This window comes from Oncorhynchus mykiss, chromosome 18 (genome assembly GCF_057628025.1).
Source record: "Oncorhynchus mykiss isolate SJ-2025 chromosome 18, ASM5762802v1, whole genome shotgun sequence".
Lineage (NCBI taxonomy): Eukaryota > Metazoa > Chordata > Actinopteri > Salmoniformes > Salmonidae > Oncorhynchus > Oncorhynchus mykiss.
In genome coordinates this window covers 18,578,249-18,600,852 of record NC_143039.1, presented here as the reverse complement: position 1 = coordinate 18,600,852, position 22,604 = coordinate 18,578,249, and the positions used below count along the sequence as shown (strand labels likewise).

General features: G+C 42.3%; 1 protein-coding gene across 32 annotated transcripts in view; it reads right to left on the bottom strand.

The window, feature by feature from the left end:
- LOC118941092 (microtubule-associated protein 2-like) overlaps window positions 1-22,604 on the bottom strand; it is a 113,778-nt gene that overhangs the window by 26,825 nt on the left and 64,349 nt on the right. For 10 of the 32 annotated variants that reach the window (XM_090207545.1, XM_090207529.1, XM_090207531.1 and 7 more), the window contains 3 exons: window positions 14,174-14,330; window positions 11,543-11,617; window positions 1,058-1,321 (listed from right to left, as the gene is read on the bottom strand). In XM_090207545.1, the coding sequence (XP_090063671.1) occupies window positions 1,058-1,321; window positions 11,543-11,617; window positions 14,174-14,318 (484 nt within the window). In that variant the 5' untranslated portion in view covers window positions 14,319-14,330. Of the gene's footprint in view, window positions 1-1,057; window positions 1,322-11,542; window positions 11,618-13,365; window positions 13,468-14,173; window positions 14,331-22,604 lie in introns of all 32 variants that reach the window. The other 22 variants (XM_090207510.1, XM_090207514.1, XM_090207513.1 and 19 more) reach the window with 4 other exon arrangements.

The window sequence follows — 22,604 nt, the reverse complement described above, 5'->3', positions numbered from 1 at the left end:
TGGGAGCATGATTGCAGCACAGTTCAGTTCGATGACATTGGGATGGTGTGCAGGAACAGAATGACTGAATGAAGAGCACGATTTGAATGACATGGGATATTTAGAATGAATCTGAAATATTCAAGAAGATATTGGCACTTTAAGTAAACTTGAATTACTGTGCTACCTTGCGAGGATATCCTATGTGCTGAATGAATAGAGGATACAATGAATGTAACATGTTTCATATCGACTATATATAAATCACATTTTATGATATTGATTCTAACTACAAACTAAGACGAGTAAATGTTTAGGAAGATCTTATTGAAGGATGAAAATGTAGAAATATTCAATCAATAAAGGTGAATATAACTCAGTGAGTATAACAGTGTCAGAGAGAATAGAGATAATTGAAAAACAGTGTTGTATCTAGTACTTCCTACATTATTGCTGGTTTACATTGACGTCAGATGAAATGACAGCAACATGAAACTGAATGCAAATAATACAGACACAATTGAACACAATGTACCAAGGCCAAAAACAAAACCCCACGGAGGGGGAAAAAACGGATTCGCAATGAATCTTTACAATACAATACACCTGACATTCAAAACATTTACCGTCTCATTTGCAATGTAGCTGGCAAAAACACTTAGCAATGAGTTCAAAAGTGAACTGGGGGCCGCACAAAAAATGTTTGATCAATGATGAAAGCACACAATGAATTGACTGCTTATGCAATAAGAAATCAATGTGCTAGTATGTGTTCACATTGTAGCAGCAGCAACAGCTAAGAAACCAGTAGCACAGCAAAGCTAGATCCACATCACAGCCTTTAAAACAGACTATAGAGAGGAGGAAAACATGCAATGTGGGATACACACACAAACAGTTAAAACATGCACGTGTGCACACGCCACACACACACACACACACACACACACACACACGCACGCACACACACACACACACACACACACACACACACACACACACACACACACACACACACACACACACACACACACACACACACACACACACACACACACACACACACACACACACACACCTTCCTCTGATGGTTTATCCAACTCAGCCTGATGGATTCCTCTCCCGTTGAGGAATTTATGAGTCTCGGCCTGAGGACAGGGCAAAGCCTGGGGCTCGCTTACAATATCAAGGTGCTCTAAGAGCATGTCTGTGGGCTGCTGATCAGAATCCTCCCCCTGTTGACCTGGGTGCTCCTCCTCAGGAGCTGCTGAGACTTGGGTAAACTCCTCCTCCTCCTCCTCCTCCTCCTCAGGGGGAGTAGAGACAACCTCTAGTCTCTCCTCTTTGGGAAGGGGAAGACAGGGACAGGACAGGGAGATGGACATGGATAACACAGACAGGGCTTACTACACAATGGGATAACACTGGTGAGACACTTTCAGCTCTGTCGGAGGCAATGACCTACAATATAATGTGGCTTTAAAATGTGGTGTTTTTGTAAACATTCTAACACAATTAAAACTTATCTTTAAAGCATGCAGACAAAAATCAATACATTCATTGTAGTGATCTTCTGCAAGTATTCCTGCAATTACAGGTAAATTCATGAAAGGACCCTCAAATGAAATACCTGGTCTGGTAAGTTTAGAGGTATGTACCAAAGACGTGCTCAGTTGGAATTCCATGCAGCGTAATACAGTGACCAGAATTATGTGGGGGGAAGAGTTAGCGTGTGTGTTGTTACTGGTCTGTGCTGTGAGGAGCTGAAAGTCGTAATGTCATCTACAGCAAGTGTAAATAAACAGGTGAGAAACACAAAAGGGGAGAGCAGCAAGAAGGAGAGAAGGAGAGAAGGAGAGAGAGAAAGAGAGAGAGAGAAGGAGAGAGAGAGGAGAGAGAAAGAGAGAGAGGGAGAGAGAGAGGAGAGAGAAAGGGATAGAGAGAGGAGAGAGAAAGAGAGAGAGGGAGAGAGAGAGAGAGAGAATGAGAGAGAGAACGAGAGAGAGAGAGAAGGAGAGAGAGAGGAGAGAGAAAGAGAGAGAGAAAGAGAGAGAGAGAAGGAGAGAGAGAAAGAGAGAGAGAGAGAAAGAGAGAGATAGAGAAGGAGAGAGAGAGGAGAGAGAAAGAGAGAGAGGGAGAGAGAGAGGAGAGAGAAAGAGAGAGAGAGAGAGAGAGGAGAGAGAGAAAGAGAGAGAGGGAGAGAGAGAGAGAGAGGGAGAGAGAGGAGAGAGAGGAGAGAGAAAGAGATAAAGAGAGAGAGAGGGAGGGAGAGAAAGAGAGAGAGAGAGAAAGAGAAAAGAAGAGAAAGAGAGAAAGACAAAAGGAGAGAGAGAGAGAGAGAGAGAGAGAGCGAGAGAGAGAGAGAGAGAGAGAGAGAGAGTGAAGGAGGTGTACATTTACAGAAAGAAGATGGGTAGAGTCTAGGAGATTGGGTAAGGGGTGACAGGTAAGGGAAACCGAGAGATCAACCATGCATGGTTCACAGGTGATTCTACAAAGACTAGACGCATTAAGGGTGCAGTGTTAGGGTGCAGTGCAAGCCTACTGCTCTGAGCTGCGTGTGCAAAGCTGTCATCAAGGCAAAGGGTGGCTACCTTGAAGAATGAAAAATATATTTTGATTTGTTTAACACTTTTTTGGTTACTACATGATATATATATATATATATATGTGTGTGTGATATATAGACATTATGGACAGTATGTGAGTAGAATATGTAGTAATCTGTAGAATATGTAGTAATCTGTAGAATATGTAGTAATCTGTAGAATATGTAGTAATCTGTAGAATATGTAGTAATCTGTAGAATATGTAGTAATCTGTAGAATATGTAGTAATCTGTAGAATATGTAGTAATCTGTAGAATATGTAGTAATATGTAGAATATGTAGTAATCTGTAGAATATGTAGTAATCTGCAGAATATGTAGTAATCTGCAGAATATGTAGTAATCTGTAGAATATGTAGTAATCTGTAGAATATGTAGTAATCTGTAGAATATGTAGTAATCTGTAGAATATAGTAATCTGTAGAATATGTAGTAATCTGTAGAATATGTAGTAATCTGTAGAATATGTAGTAATCTGTAGAATATGTAGTAATCTGTAGAATATGTAGTAATCTGTAGAATATGTAGTAATCTGTAGAATATGTAGTAATCTGTAGAATATGTAGTAATCTGTAGAATATGTAGTAATCTGTAGAATATGTAGTAATCTGTAGAATATGTAGTAATCTGTAGAATATGTAGTAATCTGTAGAATATGTAGTAATCTGTAGAATATGTAGTAATCTGTAGAATATGTAGTAATCTGTAGAATATGTAGTAATCTGTAGAATATGTAGTAATCTGTAGAATATGTAGTAATCTGTAGAATATGTAGTAATCTGTAGAATATGTAGTAATCTGTAGAATATGTAGTAATCTGTAGAATATGTAGTAATCTGTAGAATATGTAGTAATCTGTAGAATATGTAGGATAGAATAGTATATGTACAGCAATAGTTGAATAAAATGGCCTTGACTAGAATACAATATGTCCACATGAAATGGGTGAAACAGTATGTAAACGTTATTAAAGTGACCAGTGTTCCATTATTAAAGTGACCAGTGTTCCATTATTAAAGTGACCAGTGTTCCATTATTAAAGTGACCAGTGTTCCATTATTAAAGTGACTAGTGTTCCATTATTAAAGTGACCAGTGTTCCATTATTAAAGTGACCAGTGTTCCATTATTAAAGTGACCAGTGTTCCATTATTAAAGTGACTAGTGTTCCATTATTAAAGTGACTAGTGTTCCATTATTAAAGTGACCAATGTGATATATAGACATTATGGACAGTTTGTGAGTAGAATATGTAGTAATCTGTAGAATATGTAGGATAGAATAGTATATGTACAGCAATAGTTGAATAAAATGGCCTTGACTAGAATACAATATGTCCATATGAAATGGGTGAAACAGTATGTAAACATTATTAAAGTGACCAGTGTTCCATTATTAAAGTGACTAGTGTTCCATTATTAAAGTGACCAGTGTTCCATTATTAAAGTGACTAGTGTTCCATTATTAAAGTGACCAGTGTTCCATTATTAAAGTGACTAGTGTTCCATTATTAAAGTGACCAGTGTTCCATTATTAAAGTGACTAGTGTTCCATTATTAAAGTGACCAGTGTTCCATTATTAAAGTGACCAGTGTTCCATTATTAAAGTGACCAGTGTTCCATTATTAAAGTGACCAGTGTTCCATTATTAAAGTGACTAGTGTTCCATTATTAAAGTGACCAATGTGATATATAGACATTATGGACAGTATGTGAGTAGAATATGTAGTAATCTGTAGAATATGTAGGATAGAATAGTATATGTACAGCAATAGTTGAATAAAATGGCCTTGACTAGAATACAATATGTCCATATGAAATGGGTGAAACAGTATGTAAACGTTATTAAAGTGACCAGTGTTCCATTATTAAAGTGACCAGTGTTCCATTATTAAAGTGACCAGTGTTCCATTATTAAAGTGACCAGTGTTCCATAATTAAAGTGACCAATGTGATATATAGACATTATGGACAGTATGTGAGTAGAATATGTAGTAATCTGTAGAATATGTAGGATAGAATAGTATATGTACAGCAATAGTTGAATAAAATGGCCTTGACTAGAATACAATATGTCCATATGAAATGGGTGAAACAGTATGTAAACATTATTAAAGTGACCAGTGTTCCATTATTAAAGTGACCAGTGTTCCATTATTAAAGTGACCAGTGTTCCATTATTAAAGTGACCAGTGTTCCATTATTAAAGTGACCAGTGTTCCATTATTAAAGTGACCAGTGTTCCATTATTAAAGTGACCAGTGTTCCATTATTAAAGTGACTAGTGTTCCATTATTAAAGTGACCAGTGTTCCATTATTAAAGTGACTAGTGTTCCATTATTAAAGTGACCAGTGTTCCATTATTAAAGTGACTAGTGTTCCATTATTAAAGTGACCAGTGTTCCATTATTAAAGTGACTAGTGTTCCATTATTAAAGTGACCAGTGTTCCATTATTAAAGTGACCAGTGTTCCATTATTAAAGTGACCAGTGTTCCATTATTAAAGTGACCAGTGTTCCATTATTAAAGTGACTAGTGTTCCATTATTAAAGTGACCAATGTGATATATAGACATTATGGACAGTATGTGAGTAGAATATGTAGTAATCTGTAGAATATGTAGGATAGAATAGTATATGTACAGCAATAGTTGAATAAAATGGCCTTGACTAGAATACAATATGTCCATATGAAATGGGTGAAACAGTATGTAAACATTATTAAAGTGACCAGTGTTCCATTATTAAAGTGACCAGTGTTCCATTATTAAAGTGACCAGTGTTCCATTATTAAAGTGACTAGTGTTCCATTATTAAAGTGACCAGTGTTCCATTATTAAAGTGACCAGTGTTCCATTATTAAAGTGACTAGTGTTCCATTATTAAAGTGACCAGTGTTCCATTATTAAAGTGACCAGTGTTCCATTATTAAAGTGACTAGTGTTCCATTATTAAAGTGACCAATGTGATATATAGACATTATGGACAGTATGTGAGTAGAATATGTAGTAATCTGTAGAATATGTAGTAATCTGTAGAATATGTAGTAATCTGTAGAATATGTAGTAATCTGTAGAATATGTAGTAATCTGTAGAATATGTAGTAATCTGTAGAATATGTAGTAATCTGTAGAATATGTAGTAATCTGTAGAATATGTAGTAATCTGTAGAATATGTAGTAATCTGTAGAATATGTAGTAATCTGTAGAATATGTAGTAATCTGTAGAATATGTAGTAATCTGTAGAATATGTAGGATAGAATAGTATATGTACAGCAATAGTTGAATAAAATGGCCTTGACTAGAATACAATATGTCCATATGAAATGGGTGAAACAGTATGTAAACATTATTAAAGTGACCAGTGTTCCATTATTAAAGTGACTAGTGTTCCATTATTAAAGTGACCAGTGTTCCATAATTAAAGTGACCAGTGTTCCATTATTAAAGTGACCAGTGTTCCATTATTAAAGTGACCAGTGTTCCATTATTAAAGTGACCAGTGTTCCATTATTAAAGTGACCAGTGTTCCATTATTAAAGTGACCAGTGTTCCATTATTAAAGTGACTAGTGTTCCATTATTAAAGTGACCAATGTGATATATAGACATTATGGACAGTATGTGAGTAGAATATGTAGTAATCTGTAGAATATGTAGGATAGAATAGTATATGTACAGCAATAGTTGAATAAAATGGCCTTGACTAGAATACAATATGTCCATATGAAATGGGTGAAACAGTATGTAAACATTATTAAAGTGACCAGTGTTCCATTATTAAAGTGACCAGTGTTCCATTATTAAAGTGACCAGTGTTCCATTATTAAAGTGACTAGTGTTCCATTATTAAAGTGACCAGTGTTCCATTATTAAAGTGACCAGTGTTCCATTATTAAAGTGACTAGTGTTCCATTATTAAAGTGACCAGTGTTCCATTATTAAAGTGACTAGTGTTCCATTATTAAAGTGACCAGTGTTCCATTATTAAAGTGACCAGTGTTCCATTATTAAAGTGACTAGTGTTCCATTATTAAAGTGACCAGTGTTCCATTATTAAAGTGACCAGTGTTCCATTATTAAAGTGACCAGTGTTCCATTATTAAAGTGACTAGTGTTCCATTATTAAAGTGACCAATGTGATATATAGACATTATGGACAGTATGTGAGTAGAATATGTAGTAATCTGTAGAATATGTAGGATAGAATAGTATATGTACAGCAATAGTTGAATAAAATGGCCTTGACTAGAATACAATATGTCCACATGAAATGGGTGAAACAGTATGTAAACATTATTAAAGTGACCAGTGTTCCATTATTAAAGTGACCAGTGTTCCATTATTAAAGTGACCAGTGTTCCATTATTAAAGTGACCAGTGTTCCATTATTAAAGTGACTAGTGTTCCATTATTAAAGTGACCAGTGTTCCATAATTAAAGTGACCAGTGTTCCATTATTAAAGTGACCAGTGTTCCATTATTAAAGTGACCAGTGTTCCATTATTAAAGTGACTAGTGTTCCATTATTAAAGTGACCAGTGTTCCATTATTAAAGTGACCAGTGTTCCATTATTAAAGTGACTAGTGTTCCATTATTAAAGTGACCAATGTGATATATAGACATTATGGACAGTTTGTGAGTAGAATATGTAGTAATCTGTAGAATATGTAGGATAGAATAGTATATGTACAGCAATAGTTTAATAAAATGGCCTTGACTAGAATACAATATGTCCATATGAAATGGGTGAAACAGTATGTAAACATTATTAAAGTGACCAGTGTTCCATTATTAAAGTGACCAGTGTTCCATTATTAAAGTGACCAGTGTTCCATTATTAAAGTGACCAGTGTTCCATTATTAAAGTGACCAATGTGATATATAGACATTATGGACAGTATGTGAGTAGAATATGTAGTAATCTGTAGAATATGTAGGATAGAATAGTATATGTACAGCAATAGTTGAATAAAATGGCCTTGACTAGAATACAATATGTCCATATGAAATGGGTGAAACAGTATGTAAACATTATTAAAGTGACCAGTGTTCCATTATTAAAGTGACTAGTGTTCCATTATTAAAGTGACCAGTGTTCCATAATTAAAGTGACCAATGTGATATATAGACATTATGGACAGTATGTGAGTAGAATATGTAGTAATCTGTAGAATATGTAGTAATCTGTAGAATATGTAGTAATCTGTAGAATATGTAGTAATCTGTAGAATATGTAGTAATCTGTAGAATATGTAGTAATCTGTAGAATATGTAGTAATCTGTAGAATATGTAGTAATCTGTAGAATATGTAGTAATCTGTAGAATATGTAGTAATCTGTAGAATATGTAGTAATCTGTAGAATATGTAGTAATCTGTAGAATATGTAGTAATCTGTAGAATATGTAGTAATCTGTAGAATATGTAGTAATCTGTAGAATATGTAGTAATCTGTAGAATATGTAGGATAGAATAGTATATGTACAGCAATAGTTGAATAAAATGGCCTTGACTAGAATACAATATGTCCATATGAAATGGGTGAAACAGTATGTAAACGTTATTAAAGTGACCAGTGTTCCATTATTAAAGTGACCAGTGTTCCATTATTAAAGTGACCAGTGTTCCATTATTAAAGTGACCAGTGTTCCATTATTAAAGTGACCAGTGTTCCATTATTAAAGTGACCAGTGTTCCATTATTAAAGTGACCAGTGTTCCATTATTAAAGTGACCAGTGTTCCATTATTAAAGTGACCAGTGTTCCATTATTAAAGTGACCAGTGTTCCATTATTAAAGTGACTAGTGTTCCATTATTAAAGTGACCAGTGTTCCATTATTAAAGTGACCAGTGTTCCATTATTAAAGTGACCAGTGTTCCATTATTAAAGTGACTAGTGTTCCATTATTAAAGTGACCAATGTGATATATAGACATTATGGACAGTATGTGAGTAGAATATGTAGTAATCTGTAGAATATGTAGGATAGAATAGTATATGTACAGCAATAGTTGAATAAAATGGCCTTGACTAGAATACAATATGTCCACATGAAATGGGTGAAACAGTATGTAAACATTATTAAAGTGACCAGTGTTCCATTATTAAAGTGACTAGTGTTCCATTATTAAAGTGACCAGTGTTCCATTATTAAAGTGACTAGTGTTCCATTATTAAAGTGACCAGTGTTCCATAATTAAAGTGACCAGTGTTCCATTATTAAAGTGACCAGTGTTCCATTATTAAAGTGACCAGTGTTCCATTATTAAAGTGACTAGTGTTCCATTATTAAAGTGACCAGTGTTCCATTATTAAAGTGACCAGTGTTCCATTATTAAAGTGACTAGTGTTCCATTATTAAAGTGACCAATGTGATATATAGACATTATGGACAGTATGTGAGTAGAATATGTAGTAATCTGTAGAATATGTAGGATAGAATAGTATATGTACAGCAATAGTTGAATAAAATGGCCTTGACTAGAATACAATATGTCCACATGAAATGGGTGAAACAGTATGTAAACATTATTAAAGTGACCAGTGTTCCATTATTAAAGTGACCAGTGTTCCATTATTAAAGTGACCAGTGTTCCATTATTAAAGTGACCAATGTGATATATAGACATTATGGACAGTTTGTGAGTAGAATATGTAGTAATCTGTAGAATATGTAGGATAGAATAGTATATGTACAGCAATAGTTGAATAAAATGGCCTTGACTAGAATACAATATGTCCACATGAAATGGGTGAAACAGTATGTAAACATTATTAAAGTGACCAATGTGATATATAGACATTATGGACAGTATGTGAGTAGAATATGTAGTAATCTGTAGAATATGTAGTAATCTGTAGAATATGTAGTAATCTGTAGAATATGTAGTAATCTGTAGAATATGTAGTAATCTGTAGAATATGTAGTAATCTGTAGAATATGTAGTAATCTGTAGAATATGTAGTAATCTGTAGAATATGTAGTAATCTGTAGAATATGTAGTAATCTGTAGAATATGTAGTAATCTGTAGAATATGTAGTAATCTGTAGAATATGTAGTAATCTGTAGAATATGTAGTAATCTGTAGAATATGTAGTAATCTGTAGAATATGTAGTAATCTGTAGAATATGTAGTAATCTGTAGAATATGTAGGATAGAATAGTATATGTACAGCAATAGTTGAATAAAATGGCCTTGACTAGAATACAATATGTCCATATGAAATGGGTGAAACAGTATGTAAACATTATTAAAGTGACCAATGTTCCATTATTAAAGTGACCAGTGTTCCATTATTAAAGTGACCAGTGTTCCATTATTAAAGTGACTAGTGTTCCATTATTAAAGTGACTAGTGTTCCATTATTAAAGTGACCAATGTGATATATAGACATTATGGACAGTATGTGAGTAGAATATGTAGTAATCTGTAGAATATGTAGGATAGAATAGTATATGTACAGCAATAGTTGAATAAAATGGCCTTGACTAGAATACAATATGTCCATATGAAATGGGTGAAACAGTATGTAAACATTATTAAAGTGACTAGTGTTCCATTATTAAAGTGACCAATGTGATATATAGACATTATGGACAGTTTGTGAGTAGAATATGTAGTAATCTGTAGAATATGTAGGATAGAATAGTATATGTACAGCAATAGTTTAATAAAATGGCCTTGACTAGAATACAATATGTCCATATGAAATGGGTGAAACAGTATGTAAACATTATTAAAGTGACCAGTGTTCCATTATTAAAGTGACCAGTGTTCCATTATTAAAGTGACCAGTGTTCCATTATTAAAGTGACCAGTGTTCCATTATTAAAGTGACTAGTGTTCCATTATTAAAGTGACCAGTGTTCCATTATTAAAGTGACTAGTGTTCCATTATTAAAGTGACCAGTGTTCCATTATTAAAGTGACCAGTGTTCCATTATTAAAGTGACCAGTGTTCCATTATTAAAGTGACTAGTGTTCCATTATTAAAGTGACCAGTGTTCCATTATTAAAGTGACCAGTGTTCCATTATTAAAGTGACCAGTGTTCCATAATTAAAGTGACCAGTGTTCCATTATTAAAGTGACCAGTGTTCCATTATTAAAGTGACCAGTGTTCCATTATTAAAGTGACCAGTGTTCCATTATTAAAGTGACCAGTGTTCCATTATTAAAGTGACCAGTGTTCCATTATTAAAGTGACCAGTGTTCCATAATTAAAGTGACTAGTGTTCCATTATTAAAGTGACCAGTGTTCCATTATTAAAGTGACCAGTGTTCCATAATTAAAGTGACCAGTGTTCCATTATTAAAGTGACCAGTGTTCCATAATTAAAGTGACCAGTGTTCCATTATTAAAGTGACCAGTGTTCCATTATTAAAGTGACCAGTGTTCCATTATTAAAGTGACCAGTGTTCCATTATTAAAGTGACCAGTGTTCCATTATTAAAGTGACCAGTGTTCCATAATTAAAGTGACTAGTGTTCCATTATTAAAGTGACCAGTGTTCCATAATTAAAGTGACTAGTGTTCCATTATTAAAGTGACCAGTGTTCCATTATTAAAGTGACCAGTGCAGGGTTGAGTCACCGGGTAGTAGCCGGCTAGTGACAAGCAAAACACAGACACAAAGACAGGGAAACCAGTACCAGTTGACCCATGCAAAGGAAAGACATGGCTGAGATAAATAAAGAAGGGAAGAAAGAGGAAGGAGTAGAAGAGCCGGTCCCATCATGCATCATCAACACCCAGACGAAGGTAAGGTGTGTGAGTGTGTTACCTCCCAACTGATATACACCTATCACTCCTGTCACGCACACACACACTCATCCTCTCACCCTGTCTCAAGAGTGTGTGTGTGTGTGTGTGTGTGTGTGTGTGTGTGTGTGTGTGTGTGTGTGTGTGCTTGCGTGTTTGTGCACGTGGACAAGCCTCTGTGTGCATACTTTGCTCCATGGGTCCGATCTGCTCTGCCGACGGAGAGGGGGGAGGGGAGGGTGGCAGGTTGGCAGAGTCCTCCACTGTGAAGGGAAAGAGACAGACAATATGTTGTCCTCACTGGTAAGTCAAGGCAATTGTTGTCAGTAAGTATGCATGGCATAGTCACATGACCTGTAACATCACCCTAATGAAATGTGTTTAAAGCCACAGTCTGGGATTAGAAAACAGAACAAAATGGTGCCACATTTGTTCTGGTACCACATCTGAGGGATTAGGACAGGGAAGTGGAACCCCTGTGAAATGGGATGTGTAGATGGATGTACCAAACCCAGACATCTGAGGGATTAGGACAGGGAAGTGGAACCCCTCTGAAATGGGATGTGTAGATGGATGTACCAAACCCAGACATCTGAGGGATTAGGACAGGGAAGTGGAACCCCTCTGAAATGGGATGTGTAGATGGATGTACCAAACCCAGACATCTGAGGGATTAGGACAGGGAAGTGGAACCCCTCTGAAATGGGATGTGTAGATGGATGTACCAAACCCAGACATCTGAGGGATTAGGACAGGGAAGTGGAACCCCTCTGAAATGGGATGTGTAGATGGATGTACCAAACCCAGACATCTGAGGGATTAGGACAGGGAAGTGGAACCCCTCTGAAATGGGATGTGTAGATGGATGTACCAAACCCAGACATCTGAGGGATTAGGACAGGGAAGTGGAACCCCTCTGAAATGGGATGTGTAGATGGATGTACCAAACCCAGACATCTGAGGGATTAGGACAGGGAAGTGGAACCCCTCTGAAATGGGATGTGTAGATGGATGTACCAAACCCAGACATCTGAGGGATTAGGACAGGGAAGTGGAACCCCTCTGAAATGGGATGTGTAGATGGATGTACCAAACCCAGACATCTGAGGGATTAGGACAGGGAAGTGGAACCCCTCTGAAACGGAATGTGTAGATGGATGTACCAAACCCAGACATCTGAGGGATTAGGACAGGGAAGTGGAACCCCTCTGAAATGGGATGTGTAGATGGATGTACCAAACCCAGACATCTGAGGGATTAGGACAGGGAAGTGGAACCCCTCTGAAACGGAATGTGTAGATGGATGTACCAAACCCAGACATCTGAGGGATTAGGACAGGGAAGTGGAACCCCTCTGAAATGGGATGTGTAGATGGATGTACCAAACCCAGACATCTGAGGGATTAGGACAGGGAAGTGGAACCCCTCTGAAATGGGATGTGTAGATGGATGTACCAAACCCAGACATCTGAGGGATTAGGACAGGGAAGTGGAACCCCTCTGAAATGGGAAGTGTAGATGGATGTACCAAACCCAGACATCTGAGGGATTAGGACAGGGAAGTGGAACCCCTCTGAAATGGGATGTGTAGATGGATGTACCAAACCCAGACATCTGAGGGATTAGGACAGGGAAGTGGAACCCCTCTGAAATGGGATGTGTAGATGGACGTACCAAACCCAGACTGTAGCTTTAACAAGCGGCAGAGAGCACCGGCACAACGTCAGTCACAGCTAAAGACGATCCTAACAGCCAAACGGCACCAACAGCACAATGATGATGTAATGGTACAGCCAGGGAAAGAGGCTTGACAGACACTTTATCTTTCCCTGCAGTATGTCCCATGCCACTCATGGGGGCCAGCGGACGTTGGCTACTGTAGCCTGGTATGAGGCTATCAGTGTGATAGTAGTGCGTCATACCCTTTTCACACTTATCTTTCCACCCTGACACGGCTCTGCTCAGTAGTGTGAAACAAGGTATTGTAGGGAACTCTGTCACTAAGGCCTACCTGAGGACAGTCTCCTAGTAGAGTCCTGCTTGTCCTGCTCCTGCTTGAGCACTGCCACCGCCTCTGCTGTCACCTTCTCAACTATACGGGCTGACACTTGCTCTGCACGCGGACACACACACACACACACACACACACACGTATAGAAACGCAGACACGCATACATATACAAGCAGAATTGCAGACACAGACACACATACACACAGCCAGACACGCAGACAAACAAACATTGAGACACATGCACAAGCACACAAACACCTACTCTAACCTCTGTCACTGAATGACTTCATACGTCACTGAAGAACGCCATCTTATTTAACGATGTCCATGTCCCTAAAAGGTGCCCTAGGCCGACTGAAGCACCTTAGGCTCAGTTAATTACTATAGTGGTGGAAACCTTAGGAGGTCCCTATAGAGTGGTTAGTCACTTGGACCATGCCAGTGTACTACTCTGTTACAGTAAACTCAACCTGAAGGACCATGCCAGTGTACTACTCTGTTACAGTAAACTCAACCTGAAGGACCATGCCAGTGTACTACTCTGTTACAGTAAACTCAACCTGAAGGACAAAACCAGGCCTTTACACAGTCTCATCCTTCCTTATCAGCAAGTCGTATTGTAATCGTAGAATCAGCCTACTATACATGTCTACAGGTAAACCACCAACTCCAACGAGGTCCCTAAAACCCTGTAGGGATACAGCTCCAGCTATTTCCATCAGGAGCTCAAGGAAACCTCAACGAGGCTGCCTGGTAACACCCACCGCTTCAGTTAACATGTGGCTATACCCCCCCAGCGCTCTCTCACCTGCTGTGGCAGCGTGTCCTCCGTGATAGCCGTTCTCTCTGTAAGAGGAGAAGCCGTTCTCTCCGTGGCCAGCGAGGGCAGCTGACTGGTCCTGGGCTCCGTTAGTGGGAGGGCCCGACACCTCGGGCTGCCGACTATCTGCCATGACAACTAGACACTGGCGAGGAAAGAGAGGGGGGAAGGAGTGAGGGGAGAGAGAGAGAGGGGGGGAGAGAGAGAGAGGGGGGAGGGAGTGAGGGGAGAGAGAGGGGGGAAGGAGTGAGGGGAGAGAGAGAGAGGGGGGAAGGAGTGAGGGGAGAGAGAGAGAGGGGGGAAGGAGTGAGAGGAGAGAGAGAGAGAGAGGGGGGAGGGAGTGAGGGGAGAGAGAGAGAGGGGGGAAGGAGTGAGAGGAGAGAGAGAGAGAGAGGGGGGAGGGAGTGAGGGGAGAGAGAGAGAGGGGGGAGGGAGTGAGGGGAGAGAGAGAGAGGGGGGAAGGAGTGAGGGGAGAGAGAGAGAGGGGGGAGGGAGTGAGGGGAGAGAGAGAAAGGGGGGAGGGAGTGAGGGGAGAGAGAGAGAGGGGGGAAGGAGTGAGGGGAGAGAGAGAGGGGGGGAGGGAGTGAAGGGGGGGAGAGAGAGGGGGGAGGGAGTGAGGGGAGAGAGAGAGAGGGGGGAAGGAGTGAGGGGAGAGAGAGGGGGGGAGGGAGTGAGGGGAGAGAGAGAGGGGGGGGGAGAGGGGGGAAGGAGTGAGGGGAGAGAGGGGGGAGGAGAGGAGGGAAGGAGTGAGGGGAGAGAGAGGGGGGGAGAGGGGGGAAGGAGTGAGGGGAGAGAGAGAGAGGGGGGAGGGAGTGAGGGGAGAGAGAGAGAGGGGGGAGGGAGTGAGGCGAGAGAGAGAGAGGAGGGAGGGAGTGAGGGGAGAGAGAGAGAGGGGGGAAGGAGTGAGGGGAGAGAGAGAGAGGGGGGAGGGAGTGAGGGGAGAGAGAGAGGGGGGGAGAGGGGGGAAGGAGTGAGGGGAGAGAGAGGGGGGGAGAGGGGGGAAGGAGTGAGGGGAGAGAGGGGGGGAGGGGGGAAGGAGTGAGGGGAGAGAGAGAGGGGGGGAGAGGAAGAGGAAGAGGGGGGTGAGAGATAGGGGGTAGCGGTAGAGAGAGAGGAAGAATGAGGAGAAACAGAGAGAGACAGAGAGAGAGAGAAAGGGACAGAGAAAGAGGGATGGAGAGAGATAGGAAGTGAGAGAGAGAGAAAGAGAGAGTGAGAGAGAGAGAGAAAGAGAGAGAAAGAGGGACAGAAAAAGAGAGAGATAAAGAGAGAGAGAGATAAAGAGAGAGAGAGAGAGAACGAGAGAGAGAGAGAGAGAGAGAGAGAGAGAGAGAGAGAGAGAGAGAGCATATAAGAGGTTAAAGCGATAAAAAGACTGGCAGTTCAAATCAATCAGTAAATGACAATGCAGTATTGCACAACCCCCACACCAAGCCTCTATCAGGCACAAAGGGACACTTCCTAGTGTCCTCAGTATAGAATCTGCCTGGCACATACTTGGCATACCTAGGGCCTAAGGCAGGGGTAGGCAACAGGAAAGGGTCTGGAAATCTGTCACTATATCGAGGTATGGCACCAGTTTGAGCTTAACCAGCACGTAGACTATATGGCTTTGTCTCTGCTCAACATCCCACATCCCACTGGGTGAGACAGGGACAGAGGCCTGTGAGAAAGGGAGGAGGTTGGTGGCACCTTAATAGGGGAGGACAGACTTGTGGTAATGGCTGGAACGAAATGAGTGGAATGGTATCAAACATGGTTTCTATGTGTTTGATACCATTCCATTCGCCCCATTCCAGCCATTATTATGAGCCGTCCTCCCCTCAGTAGCCTCCACAGGGAAAGGGAAGGGGGTTATGTTCAGGAAGGGGGTTATGTTTGAGGAAGGGGGTTATGTTTGAGGAAGGGGGTTATGTTTGAGGAAGGGGGTTATGTTTGAGGAAGGGGGTTATGTTCAGGAAGGGGGATATGTTTGAGGAAGGAGGTTATGTTCAGGAAGGGGTTATGTTTGAGGAAGGGGGTTATGTTTGAGGAAGGGGGTTATGTTCAGGAAGGGGTTATGTTTGAGGAAGGGGGTTATGTTTGAGGAAGGGGGTTATGTTTGAGGAAGGGGGTTATGTTCAGGAAGGGGGTTATGTTTGAGGAAGGGGGTTATGTTTGAGGAAGGAGGTTATGTTTGAGGAAGGAGGTTATGTTTGAGGAAGGGGATATGTTTGAGGAAGGGGGTTATGTTTGAGGAAGGGGGTTATGTTTGAGGAAGGGGGTTATGTTTGAGGAAGGGGGTTATGTCTGAGGAAGGGGGTTATGTTTGAGGAAGGGGGTTATGTTTGAGGAAGGGGGTTATGTTTGAGAAAGGGGGTTATGTCTGAGGAAGGGGGTTATGTTTGAGGAAGGGGGTTATGTTTGAGGAAGGGGGTTATGTTTGAGGAAGGGGGTTATGTTTGAGGAAGGGGGTTATGTTCAGGAAGGGGGTTATGTTTGAGGAAGGGGGTTATGTTTGAGGAAGGGGGTTATGTTCAGGAAGGGGGATATGTTTGAGGAAGGAGGTTATGTTCAGGAAGGGGTTATGTTTGAGGAAGGGGGTTATGTTTGAGGAAGGGGGTTATGTTTGAGGAAGGGGGTTATGTTTGAGGAAGGGGGTTATGTTTGAGGAAGGGGGTTATGTTCAGGAAGGGGGTTATGTTTGAGGAAGGGGGTTATGTTTGAGGAAGGAGGTTATGTTTGAGGAAGGAGGTTATGTTTGAGGAAGGGGGATATGTTTGAGGAAGGGGGTTATGTTTGAGGAAGGGGGTTATGTTTGAGGAAGGAGGTTATGTTTGAGGAAGGGGGTTATGTTTGAGGAAGGGGGTTATGTTTGAGGAAGGGGGTTATGTGGAAGGGGGTTATGTTTGAGGAAGGGGGTTATGTTGGAGGAAGGGGGTTATGTTTGAGGAAGGGGGTTATGTTTGAGGAAGGGGGTTATGTTTGAGGAAGGGGGTTATGTTTGAGGAAGGGGGTTATGTTTGAGGAAGGGGGTTATGTAGGGTGAATGAAGGGGACATCCAGAGGAGGACTAGTATAGAAGGACTAGCTAGACCCATCCTCATAAGGCTGTGTGGAACATGGACCACCTGTCTCACTCTCAACCCTAACATGCTCAAATCAACAACAAGAACAAGGGCTACAGTCTGATTCTCTGCCCTCCTCCTCATGTCTGCTCTTGTACAATTCCCCTCGAGGATCTAAAAGGAAGGGACTGTTGTGAGGTAAACGGGTAAAACTACCTCAAGCCATGTTTGCACCAATCCAATGCCTTTAAATGCATAAGGGGGAGTGAAGAAATGCGTACTTCTGGAGAAGGGTAGAGGAATGGGAAGGCAGACAAGGATTTATTTCAGTCACTCAGTATTGTAAATAACAAACACATTAACTGGGCTCTGCAGCTTTTACAATTCAATTGGGAGTTTAAAGAGAAACAGATTTGATTTGTCTCGTGCCCTCTCGCCTTAGCAGGTAAGAATCATGCATATTATGATACAGTGGAGAGACCAAAATGAGAAGAGTCAACACACACACACACACAGACACCCTAAGGAGACGGTTACCATGGTAACAGGCCCTACAAGTCAGCTGGGATCCCACAGATGGCCCAGACAGGCTTCTAAGTACATACATACACACACACACACACACACACACAAACGCATGTGCACGACATGCACACCTCGCCCATCTGCACATGGCAGGGAAACCACAGCTCTCATTATCTGTGATTCCCCACATCATCAGATGTAGTCAACCCTCAGTCAGAGAACAGACCAGATGTAGTCAACCCTCAGTCGGAGAACAGACCAGATGTAGTCAACCCTCAGTCAGAGAACAGACCAGATGTAGTCAACCCTCAGTCAGAGAACAGACCAGATGTAGTCAACCCTCAGCCAGAGAACAGACCAGATGTAGTCAACCCTCAGTCAGAGAACAGACCAGATGTAGTCAACCCTCAGTCAGAGAACAGACCAGATGTAGTCAACCCTCAGTCAGAGAACAGACCAGATGTAGTCAACCCTCAGTCAGAGAACAGACCAGATGTAGTCAACCCTCAGTCAGAGAACAGACCAGATGTAGTCAACCCTCAGCCAGAGAACAGACCAGATGTAGTCAACCCTCAGTCAGAGAACAGATCAGATGTAGTCAACCCTCAGTCAGAGAACAGACCAGATGTAGTCAACCCTCAGTCAGAGAACAGACCAGATGTAGTCAACCCTCAGTCAGAGAACAGACCAGATGTAGTCAACCCTCAGCCAGAGAACAGACCAGATGTAGTCAACCCTCAGCCAGAGAACAGACCAGATGTAGTCAACCCTCAGTCAGAGAACAGACCAGATGTAGTCAACCCTCAGTCAGAGAACAGATCAGATGTAGTCAACCCTCAGTCAGGGAACAGACCAGATGTAGTCAACCCTCAGTCAGAGAACAGACCAGATGTAGTCAACCCTCAGTCAGGGAACAGACCAGATGTAGTCAACCCTCAGTCAGAGAACAGACCAGATGTAGTCAACCCTCAGCCAGAGAACAGACCAGATGTAGTCAACCCTCAGTCAGAGAACAGATCAGATGTAGTCAACCCTCAGTCAGAGAACAGACCAGATGTAGTCAACCCTCAGTCGGAGAACAGACCAGATGTAGTCAACCCTCAGTCAGAGAACAGACCAGATGTAGTCAACCCTCAGTCAGGGAACAGACCAGATGTAGTCAACCCTCAGTCAGAGAACAGACCAGATGTAGTCAACCCTCAGTCAGAGAACAGACCAGATGTACTCAACCCTCAGTCGGAGAACAGACCAGATGTAGTCAACCCTCAGTCAGGGAACAGACCAGATGTAGTCAACCCTCAGTCAGGGAACAGACCAGATGTAGTCAACCCTCAGTCAGAGAACAGACCAGATGTAGTCAACCCTCAGTCAGGGAACAGACAAGACGTAGTCAACCCTCAGTCAGAGAATAGACCAGATGTAGTCAACCCTCAGTCAGGGAACAGACCAGATGTAGTCAACCCTCAGTCAGAGAACAGACCAGATGTAGTCAACCCTCAGTCAGAGAACAGACCAGATGTAGTCAACCCTCAGTCGGAGAACAGACCAGATGTAGTCAACCCTCAGTCGGAGAACAGACCAGATGTAGTCAACCCTCAGTCAGGGAACAGACCAGATGTAGTCAACCCTCAGTCAGAGAACAGACCAGATGTAGTCAACCCTCAGTCAGGGAACAGACCAGATGTAGTCAACCCTCAGTCAGGGAACAGACCAGATGTAGTCAACCCTCAGTCAGAGAACAGACCAGATGTAGTCAACCCTCAGTCAGGGAACAGACCAGATGTAGTCAACCCTCAGTCAGGGAACAGACCAGATGTAGTCAACCCTCAGTCAGAGAACAGACCAGATGTAGTCAACCCTCAGTCAGGGAGCAGACCAGATGTAGTCAACCCTCAGTCAGGGAACAGACCAGATGTAGTCAACCCTCAGTCAGAGAACAGACCAGACGTAGTCAACCCTCAGTCAGAGAACAGACCAGATGTAGTCAACCCTCAGTCAGAGAACAGACCAGATGTAGTCAACCCTCAGTCAGGGAGCAGACCAGATGTAGTCAACCCTCAGTCAGGGAACAGACCAGATGTAGTCAACCCTCAGTCAGAGAACAGACCAGATGTAGTCAACCCTCAGTCAGGGAGCAGACCAGATGTAGTCAACCCTCAGTCAGGGAACAGACCAGATGTAGTCAACCCTCAGTCAGAGAACAGACCAGATGTAGTCAACCCTCAGTCAGAGAACAGACCAGATGTAGTCAACCCTCAGTCGGAGAACAGACCAGATGTAGTCAACCCTCAGTCAGAGAACAGACCAGATGTAGTCAACCCTCAGTCAGAGAACAGACCAGATGTAGTCAACCCTCAGTCAGGGAACAGACAAGACGTAGTCAACCCTCAGTCAGGGAACAGACCAGATGTAGTCAACCCTCAGTCAGAGAACAGACCAGATGTAGTCAACCCTCAGTCAGGGAACAGACCAGATGTAGTCAACCCTCAGTCAGAGAACAGACCAGATGTAGTCAACCCTCAGTCAGAGAACAGACCAGATGTAGTCAACCCTCAGTCAGGGAACAGACCAGATGTAGTCAACCCTCAGTCAGAGAACAGACCAGATGTAGTCAACCCTCAGTCAGAGAACAGACCAGATGTAGTCAACCCTCAGTCAGAGAACAGACCAGATGTAGTCAACCCTCAGTCAGAGAACAGACCAGATGTAGTCAACCCTCAGTCAGAGAACAGACCAGATGTAGTCAACCCTCAGTCAGAGAACAGACCAGACGTAGTCCATCCTCAGTCAGGGAACAGACCAGATGTAGTCAACCCTCAGTCAGAGAACAGACCAGATGTAGTCAACCCTCAGTCAGAGAACAGACCAGATGTAGTCAACCCTCAGTCAGAGAACAGACCAGATGTAGTCAACCCTCAGTCAGAGAACAGACCAGATGTAGTCAACCCTCAGTCAGGGAACAGACCAGATGTAGTCAACCCTCAGTCAGGGAACAGACCAGATGTAGTCAACCCTCAGTCAGGGAACAGACCAGATGTAGTCAACCCTCAGTCAGAGAACAGACCAGATGTAGTCAACCCTCAGTCAGAGAACAGATCAGATGTAGTCAACCCTCAGTCAGAGAACAGACCAGATGTAGTCAACCCTCAGTCAGAGAACAGACCAGATGTAGTCAACCCTCAGTCAGAGAACAGACCAGATGTAGTCAACCCTCAGTCAGGGAACAGACCAGATGTAGTCAACCCTCAGTCAGAGAACAGACCAGATGTAGTCAACCCTCAGTCAGAGAACAGACCAGATGTAGTCAACCCTCAGTCAGGGAACAGACCAGATGTAGTCAACCCTCAGTCAGAGAACAGACAAGATGTAGTCAACCCTCAGTCAGAGAACAGACCAGATGTAGTCAACCCTCAGTCAGAGAACAGACCAGATGTAGTCAACCCTCAGTCAGAGAACAGACAAGACGTAGTCAACCCTCAGTCAGAGAACAGACCAGACGTAGTCAACCCTCAGTCAGAGAACAGACCAGATGTAGTCAACCCTCAGTCAGGGAACAGACAAGACGTAGTCAACCCTCAGTCAGAGAACAGACCAGATGTAGTCAACCCTCAGTCAGGGAACAGACCAGATGTAGTCAACCCTCAGTCAGAGAACAGACCAGATGTAGTCAACCCTCAGTCAGAGAACAGACCAGATGTAGTCAACCCTCAGTCGGAGAACAGACCAGATGTAGTCAACCCTCAGTCAGAGAACAGACCAGATGTAGTCAACCCTCAGTCAGAGAACAGACCAGATGTAGTCAACCCTCAGTCGGAGAACAGACCAGATGTAGTCAACCCTCAGTCAGGGAACAGACCAGATGTAGTCAACCCTCAGTCAGAGAACAGACCAGATGTAGTCAACCCTCAGTCAGGGAACAGACCAGATGTAGTCAACCCTCAGTCAGGGAACAGACCAGATGTAGTCAACCCTCAGTCAGAGAACAGACCAGATGTAGTCAACCCTCAGTCAGGGAACAGACCAGATGTAGTCAACCCTCAGTCAGGGAACAGACCAGATGTAGTCAACCCTCAGTCAGAGAACAGACCAGATGTAGTCAACCCTCAGTCAGGGAGCAGACCAGATGTAGTCAACCCTCAGTCAGGGAACAGACCAGATGTAGTCAACCCTCAGTCAGAGAACAGACCAGACGTAGTCAAACCTCAGTCAGAGAACAGACCAGATGTAGTCAACCCTCAGTCAGAGAACAGACCAGATGTAGTCAACCCTCAGTCAGGGAGCAGACCAGATGTAGTCAACCCTCAGTCAGGGAACAGACCAGATGTAGTCAACCCTCAGTCAGAGAACAGACCAGATGTAGTCAACCCTCAGTCAGGGAGCAGACCAGATGTAGTCAACCCTCAGTCAGGGAACAGACCAGATGTAGTCAACCCTCAGTCAGAGAACAGACCAGATGTAGTCAACCCTCAGTCAGAGAACAGACCAGATGTAGTCAACCCTCAGTTGGAGAACAGACCAGATGTAGTCAACCCTCAGTCAGAGAACAGACCAGATGTAGTCAACCCTCAGTCAGAGAACAGACCAGATGTAGTCAACCCTCAGTCAGGGAACAGACCAGATGTAGTCAACCCTCAGTCAGAGAACAGACCAGATGTAGTCAACCCTCAGTCAGAGAACAGACCAGATGTAGTCAACCCTCAGTCAGAGAACAGACCAGATGTAGTCAACCCTCAGTCAGGGAGCAGACCAGATGTAGTCAACCCTCAGTCAGAGAACAGACCAGATGTAGTCAACCCTCAGTCAGAGAACAGACCAGATGTAGTCAACCCTCAGTCGGAGAACAGGCC